This window comes from Drosophila willistoni, chromosome 3R (genome assembly GCF_018902025.1).
Source record: "Drosophila willistoni isolate 14030-0811.24 chromosome 3R, UCI_dwil_1.1, whole genome shotgun sequence".
In the NCBI taxonomy this organism is placed as follows: Eukaryota; Metazoa; Arthropoda; class Insecta; order Diptera; family Drosophilidae; genus Drosophila; species Drosophila willistoni.
In genome coordinates this window covers 1370056-1379748 of record NC_061086.1, presented here as the reverse complement: position 1 = coordinate 1379748, position 9693 = coordinate 1370056, and the positions used below count along the sequence as shown (strand labels likewise).

The 9693-nt window shown below is 37.7% G+C and overlaps 1 protein-coding gene and 1 long non-coding RNA gene across 2 annotated transcripts; one reads left to right on the top strand and one right to left on the bottom strand.

Annotated features, from left to right (window-relative positions):
• Window positions 1–3460: 3460 nt before the first annotated feature.
• Window positions 3461–4973, top strand: LOC111519492. Its single transcript, XR_006953760.1, has 3 exons — window positions 3461–4024; window positions 4156–4362; window positions 4760–4973. It is a non-coding gene; the product is annotated as an uncharacterized LOC111519492 (long non-coding RNA).
• A 2268-nt stretch (window positions 4974–7241) lies between these two features.
• Window positions 7242–8450, bottom strand: LOC111519476. Its single transcript, XM_023180569.2, has 2 exons — window positions 8317–8450; window positions 7242–7548 (listed from the first exon to the last, which is right to left on the bottom strand). The coding sequence occupies exons 1-2, from the start codon at window positions 8341–8343 to the stop codon at window positions 7246–7248; spliced, it is 330 nt and encodes a 109-aa protein (XP_023036337.2). The 5' UTR covers window positions 8344–8450; the 3' UTR covers window positions 7242–7245.
• Window positions 8451–9693: the final 1243 nt, after the last annotated feature.

Here is a 9693-nt window from a genome sequence, read left to right as displayed (position 1 = left end):
CTTGGTGGCGCCAGCGTCATGCGGCGAATTTGAGATGCGATGTTTTAACTTTTCTTTAAATTCTGGCATACTTTGTACAAAAAGTGAAAATTTAAAAACAAACATTATTTTCATTCTACTTTGATATCAAGTTATTAATCATAACTATCATATAAGAGGTACGCGGTAGTCTCGAGCAAAAGCTTGGCCTGTTTTTGTACCTTACTGAATTTCTTTGCTTGATTGTCAACCACTTTTTGAAGAACTTTCTTTATAGGCTTTTGAGGGCACCCACGGGTAAAAGCCCTCTATTAATTCTATTATGAAGTAAACGGAGAAAGTTGCTGAAAAATAGATCGAAGTCTTCGGTAGAATAAGATGAAATAGATGATTAAACAGTCTCTCAGAAGTACACAATGATAGAATTATGTTTCCCTTTTTCGGTGGTCTAGATTAACAAAAAAAACTTTTGGATGTTTATAATTTTGCTTCTACTTGGAACTGATCTCAAGAAAATAAAACCAGATAATAGATCTGCAAAATCTAGTTTTCGATAGAGTCACCAAATTGATCACGTACCTTTTTCGGGATTTGTTGTGGAGTATTAATACAAAATATCGTCGCTTAAAATGAATTTTGCGAAGGAAGCTTTAAATTCAGAAAGGTGGTTAATGGCAGCACTTTAGTTGCGCTTCTTCTTAGCTCAACATGAATTGTAATCGCCGGAGCAATGCAAAACTTACTGAAAACTTTTAAGAACGATGACACTTAGGAAAAGGACTTTCTATTAACTCATGTGGTACCTAACTTCGCTGACAATTGTGGCACAAACGGAAGATACATTATCCATTCCAATCCCTGTTATGAGCACAATGTTCAACAATATTCTGAAATCGTTGCTATGTGAACTGCCATAATCGTATTTATTTTTGAAATTTGTCATTTGACTGATTAACATAGCAATTTTGTAGCAACCCGGCACCCGACAGCAGCCCAATGTCATTTACATACTTTTCGAGCATATAAACACAAACGTCATTAATTATATGGACGCCTGAGTATTCGCAGTTCACTTGGCCTTGGCCCCATCGAACACAGACAGGCACGTGTAAAAGGGGGATTAGTAGGTGGTCAGCAAAGCTAAGTCCACACACACATAGAGGTAAGTATACACACCCACACACACCCACATAGGTGTTCGTCAAGATAAAGGATTACATGAATTCTCTCGCTTTAATGTGTCCACTTAATTGAGTCCAGAGGTAGCCTAATTTCCCTTAATAAAACAGCCATCCGAGGAAAAAGAAAGAAACTATACCCATCAAGCGAAAGGGCAAGCCTAATATATGTACCTATATATGTATATACTATAACAAGTATGTACATTCACATTAGCATTTCCTAAAGAATCATTTATTACGTATATTGCTCTTTGCGGTCCGCCATTAAACAAGTAGTAAAAGCTTCTATATCTTGACTAATTTTATATTACCTTTCTTGTGGTAATACATAACCCTATGTACTTACATTTTGGGTTTCCCGTAATGTAAAATTTAAAACCAAAAACAGCTTGCATCGATTTGTCCTGAAGATATAAAGTGGTGGATTTGATAAGAGTAGGCTTAGATTTACAGATTTGGGTAAAATAAACAGAATTATTAAACCTTTAAATCACAAACCCATAGTTATTTTTGTATCTGTATGATATAATGAAGACTCCTCCTTCCTCCTTTTTCGGACTAAAATATTTCGTTTTTCGATCATTTGCTAATGGCAATAGAAACTATTACATAATAGCCCACTCGGAGGCTTGTCACAAATTTAATCCGCCTTCATACGAATCCGCTGAATTAATTTGGTGGCTCAATTTGTAATGGTTCCCGAACCTTTCTGCGATTTGTTCATTTTGGCAACTTTAATGTACTATTACACCCCATTGATTCTTGGCTCTGTTTTTCCTGTCTGTTGTGTGCTGTCATATCAGCTATGTATACATACATACAATTTACACTTGGAATCGCATTTTCAGTAACACAAATATAAAACGTTATGTAGTTAATAATGCAGGTCGTTTCTTACCACCATCAGTCTCATCAGACTAGCAAGTGTTCTCCTCTGCTGATTGTGGCAATCAATCACATTCTGTAGATGGGATCCGTTGACAAGCTGAAGTCAATGCATCTGCAAGCGACCCTCGATCATTTATTGATAAGAATCTGATAAGAGACGCGTTTTCATTTTTATGAGTACCTGAAAACCGTGGAAAGTACAGTTTTGATAGACGAATCGATCTAGTGGTAGAAATGGATGTATTATCTTTTGTTTGCTGAAACATTTAAAAGTGTGTCCCATTTGGCAGAGACAACTTTGCATTTTATTCTCCCTGTCAGCATATGTATGTACATATGTAATAGCTCGGCATATATTAGAACTATGTATAATAACATAACTTGATAATATCTTCGCCATTTTATTTCTGGGTATCAAAGCTTCGACACCCGGCCCAATAATAATTATGTGTGTGTTGGTTGTTTAATCTAAACTTTGGGCGTGCTATAGGATGGGCAGAAAATTAAATTATTGTATAACAAATGTCTCGGCAATTTTCATGAATTCAAAATCATTGAAATGAAATAATGAAAATCCCAAAAAACAATCAAAGGGATACCCACGCCACAACAGAATCGAAATCAGAGAGCCCAGCCGGGGCCCAGGCCAGACCCTTGCTCATGCCTTTCGTTTTTTATATCCTTTGTTCCGACCCGTCTAGCCTACCATCATCGTCATCATCATCTAAATCGGCGCTGATCCTGCCTCACCCTATTCGTTCCTGTTTCTGTTTCAGTGCATGTCTGTCGGTTTCTCTGTCTGTCAGTCGGTTTTTCTGTCTGTACTCGGACTCAGGGTTCTTGAAGGTTTGGTGGTGTCTGTGCACGCGTGCGTGTTTGTTGGTAAGCCACACACACATTTGTGTCACTTCAAATGCAATATGAAAAGTAGGCGTAACTTCCTTGATAAAGTTAAATTAGCAGACGCCATTCAATCCCATCTCTAGATACGCAATGATTGCCTGGAATTTATTCTATAAAAAGCCTTGCCTATGACACAATTTAATACGAGAATTCGTGGCTCATTTAAATTCATTGTCTTACGGATTCCAGCTAATTGAAAATCACAGGCATACATATGTACATATAAAACATAAAAATGATGGTATTGCAGAAATTGTGTACCTGTTGGATAATGATGCCTGCAAGTTACTGTGCTAAAAAATTAAATTGACAAAAAAAAAATTATTTTTTTTCTTAGTTGCTAATCCAAATTATCTCTCTTCATACCCTTCGACACTTTTTGGTTCAGAGTATCAAATTTAAAGATGCATGATATAGGAGGAGTGGATTTTATAACATATTTGATTCGATGGAGATGACGGTCAATAAAATATAAATTTAAGAGGTGCGCAACACATAAATGTTCGGAAAATTACGGGAAAATTGTTCATCTCTTTTTTTTTCTTGTAAAAATCGGACCAAGAAAAGCGTAAGCAGAGGGCACCTACCAAAGTCAGTCTCGATACTTTTATAATGTAATACTCGCTTTCATTATAATTTCACAGCTTTCCCTCACACGGACTACGCCGATTCTTCAACCAAGACTCAGATCTAACATCCACGTGCCCACTGAGTCCACAGTGCTAGCCAGTTGGTGCGGGTGCGCAAATTGGGCTTTGGTTTGAATTTGACTGAAATGAACAATGCTTCGACTTTGTTTCATTATATTCCTTCGACGTTATAATGAAGGACACAGCCAGCAATAGCAATCATTTAAACAACAATACGATGCGCCCAGACTACAGGGCTGTGGCAAGAGCGATGGCGATGGCAATGACGACAATTACAGGACTCGCGGCTGTGGTGGATGGTCGTCATCGGCATCTTAGCATCATCATCCTTCTGCAGCGGGCTCCTTCCCCGGCTGTAGCTCGGTGCTGCCACTTCAGTGGGCAATTAGCCAGTCGACCGGAAAAGGAAAAGGGGAGCTCAAAGTAAATTTGTGAATTCTGAACCCTAGCCTTAGCCAGACATTGCGCCACTGCCAGTGCCAGTGCCTGTGCTTGAGCTAGTGCTACAGCTTGTTCGATTTTAATGTGACTGGCATTCCCCCTCCCTTATACAGGTCCCCCTTCATCATCAGCACACCATCACATGGCAGACGTACTGGCAGATTTATATTGCAAACGACCGCCCCATTTAGCGTTTAAGCATGGCAACGTTCCGAGGACGAGAGAAAAAGAAAAAAAAAAATTATAAAGCATTCGACTTCGGCTTAGATTTAGAGTTGTTTCTAGCCTGCCAGACCAGTTGTCACCGAAAGCATTTCTACGTAAGTACTAACATTGTTTTTGTACATGTAAGCGAACTTCAGTGATCTTTTCTGGAAATTCCATAAATCGAAAATTTAATTCATTTTTTCCTTTTTATTCATCGATTCACAAAAAAAACGTTATTTTATTATGTAGGTAGGTATCCCACCGATCAAATCAAGTAGAACTAACACGTTTATTGCCTTTTCATAAAAACAACGAAAGTGTCGACGCTGCAGACCATCGATCCAAAGGTTTGAATTAATAACCCTTACCATAAATTCTTTCATTTCGACTTTGCTATACCCTATACTCTTTGATTAAGACGCATAAAGAAGCAATCATAGCGTAAACAGGTGATCGCCAGAAGAGATGCAACTAGATGTATTGAGTACTTGAAACTCTTTTTTGTTTTAGATCTGGATCTGGATGCGGCACGGATGACAACTAACCTCATATATCCACTAGTCGACAGTTTTTGCTTGGCAAAACACAAATTTGTGTGGACAGTCCGTTTTATGTCGAATCCAGTTGATTGCACAACACAAATATAAATTCATAATTGAGATATGTTTCTGCATACACAGACTACACAATCCATGTGCGATGAAGTCAGAAGATACGCTTTCAAGCCGACTCGGAGATTTCAAAATCTTTTAAATACCCTAGAAATGGGTATTATAGAATTAATAAGATCTTTGCAACGCAAAGAAGGAGCGATCTCATAGATTTTTTATTGAATTTGATTGAATGGAAATATTACTTTTGTAAATTATTTTGATCAGTTTCAGTGCTTACGTTCCACAATATTTATTGGGCTTTTGTCGACGATAATTAATTTATTTTTTTTAAATACTACAAGTTATAAGTACAATATTGCTCAGACAAACGCCAGCTAAATTACGATTTTGTGTGCATCTTTCTTATACACATTCATTTTATTTATTCAAGAACGTAAAAACTTCGATCCATGCTAATTCTTGTGATACTGGAAGCAGAAAAAGAAACGAGAATGAGGGAGTCATAAGTTAAGTTTGTTTTGTTTTCTGCGGTAAACTGCGCGCGATTTTTGGTCTCATTGTGCCCGCTCCGCTCGGTCTTTCTTTAATCCAACAAGTGTTGTTGACAGCATCACTTTCCACATTTCATTTTGTGTCATTAATTTTCGAGCCGAACGAACACCGCATTCATTGTGAAAAATAACAGCTGATCCAGCTTGGCTTTGTGCTCAGGCTTGTTTCAGGTTCAGGCCCATCAACTGGAACTAAATTGACATGTGATAAGAATTCCTCAGATAAATCTCGATTGCGTGGCTTGGATGTGGGACAAATGTGCCAAATCCACATTGTCGCTGTTTCGTTTGCTTAAACCTTTGCTTTCGCCAGCCGAATCCTCAAAAGTTGGGGAACAACTATTATCTTTATTCCTGGGTATTGCGATAACAGTATTGAGAGCCCCGGCAACCCTATTGATATGCATATTTTTGAGTGTATCCAATTCAGCTTGGGCTTGGGATTTTCTGCACTTGCTGCGCCCTTTTTTGTTTTGCCTCTTCGACCGACGGAAGGCGAATCCTTTGTGTGCGAGTATACATACATAATTGCGTAGGAATGGCGATGAATTTCGGTTGTTTCCAACTGTGTGTACATTCATACTTACAACATACAGTCAAATTTAGGTAAATATGCTTAAATATAAGTTCAAATGTTGCAATAATTTGATCCAACTACCCTGATTATAAGCCTATTCCTTGGTTACTCAAATAGTGTTAAGTCTCAGATAAATAAACACGGCTAATGCAAAACATATATGTACATATTCTTATTCGTTGTGTATATCTTGTGGACAAATACAACCATTTCCAACGAAATTTGCTCGTTCTATAAATACTTTAAGCAAAATTGCAACAAATTATTTAAAAAAACCTTAAAAGAATTGCGAGAAAATAACAAAATGTCGCAAAATTGGAGAAATGAAGTGAATAAAATTGTTTATTTGAAAAGAAAATGGAATTCATATAACGTAGTTATTATTTGGAATGCTATTAATAAAGCATTGGTAAGTGACGACAAACACAGTGAAATGAAAATAAAATTGTAATTGCATAAATGCATCTTTATATCATTGTAGAAAAAAAAAAATTAGAACGCTTTGCAAATGCACCGCTGAAAACCAACAATTTTTATAAGGATGCTAGAGACGTCGCCAATTTTTTATAACACGAAGTACAATGGATTGTACTCATTCCGCAACATGAGGGCGTAAGTTGAAGTGCACCTTGGATGATTGAAAAACAATTTCAATGTAAAGATACTACAAATAAAGGTGTCCAGTTTGGGTAATATATTTTCCCGGAATTCAGAGCCCGAAGCAAACAGTTGGTTAAAGGATACACAGGACTCTTGCTGTCCCAAATTGGTACGATTGCTGTTAATCTGAGATCATCATTAGATCCCTTTTTTGCTGTATCGATTGCAGTGAATAGTTGGCTTCGTGGCTTGGCTTGGAAGTCTATTCTTTATATTGAGCTTCTGTTTCCTAGCCGGCTTTGGTGATCCTCTTGCCTTCTGTTGACCCTCTGGTGGCCAAAAGCACTCTCTTCACCGTTCTCTTTGCGATGGCACAAATAATTGCCTTACACTTCATGGTTGTCGACATGGTGCCAGGGGGCACAACTGGGCTCAAATTCTTTGTTCAACTATTCAAAAGTGGCGTATCAAGTGCCACCTCATCGAGTGCTTTGGCCGTTTGAGTGACCATCGATCGAAATGATACACAATAAATTAAATAACCTGACTAAGTTATAGTATACAAATGTATAAAATATAAAATGAAACTCGCGCGCATTATATACATACATATATACACATATACATATATACCAATATCTTCACAGGCTTTATTTATTGCCACTTAATTGTAAATGCAAATGTAATAAAAAGTAAAATAAATTGCGGCGATAGATCTGGCACAGAATCATTTGGCGGCTCTACTAGACCCACTCCACCAATAACTGCACCTTCAAGCGGTTGTCCATCCTCGGAAAGGCTTTGTCCTACACGGGGATGCTCTTGATCTACTTGTTGTTCCTCGCCCGCAGAATAGCAAGTGCTTAGACCACAACCAGCCAAATGTTGTGCCATTTTATTGCCGTTACTGATGGCAAAACGGTCTGATAATTGCATTTGACGCAATGCAGCCAGCCACTAGAAAGAAGCAAAAAAGAAAACCATGTTTTTTAAAAATTAGTAAAAATCATGTTTGGCCTTTGATTATCCTATTAGGATAAGTAGATTTAATTATATCAATGAGATAAGATAAAACCCTGTCTGGTCTGGTTTACAAGCCAAATTACTGAGACTCAATTTGTTGGTATATTAGTGAGTTGAATATTCGAGTGAAAAAAAAGAATACTTTAATGTTTTTAAGAACAATATTAGACACAAAAAAATAAATTCGGTGAAAGAAAGAAAACTGTAGAGGAACCTTTAAATAAATTCCTTAACGTTTAATTTTGGCTAACAAAACCGAAATAATATATATTTATACATCTATGTATGTATATGTAATATCATGCCATGTGCGTTTGATCACTTCAAGAAACAAATAAAAAATCAAAACTTTTCTTTGATAATGTAAATATATATATATTTTTTCTAAATTTCTCTTTTTTTTTGTAAAATTATTTTTAGTGTGGGTTTCTGTTTGTTGGTACTATTTAAAACAAGTTAACTCACAAAATTAGATAGCTAATTAGGATAAATTATTTTAAGCTGATATTTTATATGTATACAAAACTAATCTAAATGCAAAAATTTCGTTTTTGAAACGTTTGTTTGTTTTTGGTTTTTCTTTTTGGAGTTAAATAATGCTGGCAAATTAACTAGTTAAAAAAATAAGTCATTCTCATCACAATCTTAAAAGTATAAACAGGGATAAGAGGTTTGAGGATTCTCGGCTGACTAATTACTAACGTTTCTTAAGCCGTTTGGGTGCAGCATTGGCCGGTGTCTCCTTGTAGATGGCCCTTAAAATACTCCAGTCCTTGAAGGGATTGGTGGCCACCTAGAAAAATATACATACAAAGATTAATAAGTCCAAAATGAAGCAAAATAAGTATCTTCACTGACCTGATAGGGCTTTTGGGTAATGGTCTTATTGCTGGTCAATCTGGTCTGCTCGGCTATATGTATTATAATGTTATTAAATGCCTGTAATGCGTATGTGCCAAAAGATTCTCACCACACCAGTTCGTCGAGAAACTGTTGGATCATCTGACGTGACAGCAAGGATAATGTATTTTGGAACATTCGTGGTACAACGCGAGAGTGGCTGGAGAATGGCCTGGAATTGTTTTTTATAGTTACGATCACCATCTGTAATTGGTTCAACGGCTCGCAATCCTATGAATTTATCTGAATAATCATGAACGCCGAGTCTCCTTGCCATCTTTAGCATCATCGTTGCTGCCCACCAACCTAATTCACCTCGGCAGGGGGATAGTTTTTGGGTGGCGGATCAATAGTATCCTTGCCGGAATCTTTCAGTTTTGATCCATGTTTGCCACCCTTGAGTTGGGGTGTTGACTTGCATGTGGAACCGCCAGAGACACTACCCTTCAATGCTCACAATCGCCATATGTCTGTGAAAAAATATAGAAATCGTAATGAATTGTAATCCTTAAACATTAGTTGTCCTTCTACTCACAACTACTCTCTCCCTCATGTTCTTGTAACTCCATGTAAATTGGAAATTTACAAAACAAAAATGCAACAGTCCTTGCACCACAAAAAGTGAATACCCTACGAATACCCTTTCCGAACCACACCGAACCGAATACCCTTTCCGAACCACACCGAACCGAATACCCTTTCCGAACCACACCGAACCGAATACCCTTTCCGAACCACACCGAACCGAACCGAGCGAAAAAAAGCATCGAACTTCGAACAGATGAGGCGAACCGCAACAGATGAGCCGAACCGCAACAGATGAGCCCAACTCCAACCGATGAGCCAAACCGATGAGCCGAACCGCAACAGATGAGCCCAACTCCAACCGATGAGCCAAACCGATGAGCCGAACTCCAACCGATGAGGCGAACTCCAACCGATGAGGCGAACTCCAACTTTACTCACGAACTCGAACATGTTCGCGCGTTTACTCAAATGTTCGAGCGGTTTACTCACGCGTTTTTAAATCGCGTGAGTAAACGCTAGCGTTTTACTCAGCAGTGTTGAAGAAGTTTTTCGCTTAAACCGTTTCAATTCAAAATGTCAATTCAAAGTCATTGTTGATTGCTCGTCAAGTTATTTTGTATTCTTCTTTGTTATTCAGTTTCTTGTTTGTTT

What these genes read in the sequence shown, in the direction of transcription:
- LOC111519476 (XM_023180569.2), bottom strand. Translation starts at nt 8,343, where the DNA reads ATGCTGCACCCAAACGGCTTAAGAAAC. An exon ending in ACCCAAACGGCTTAAGAAAC is followed by an intron (nt 7,549 to 8,316) that starts GTTAGTAATTAG and finishes GCTTCTTTCTAG; the next exon opens with TGGCTGGCTGCATTGCGTCA.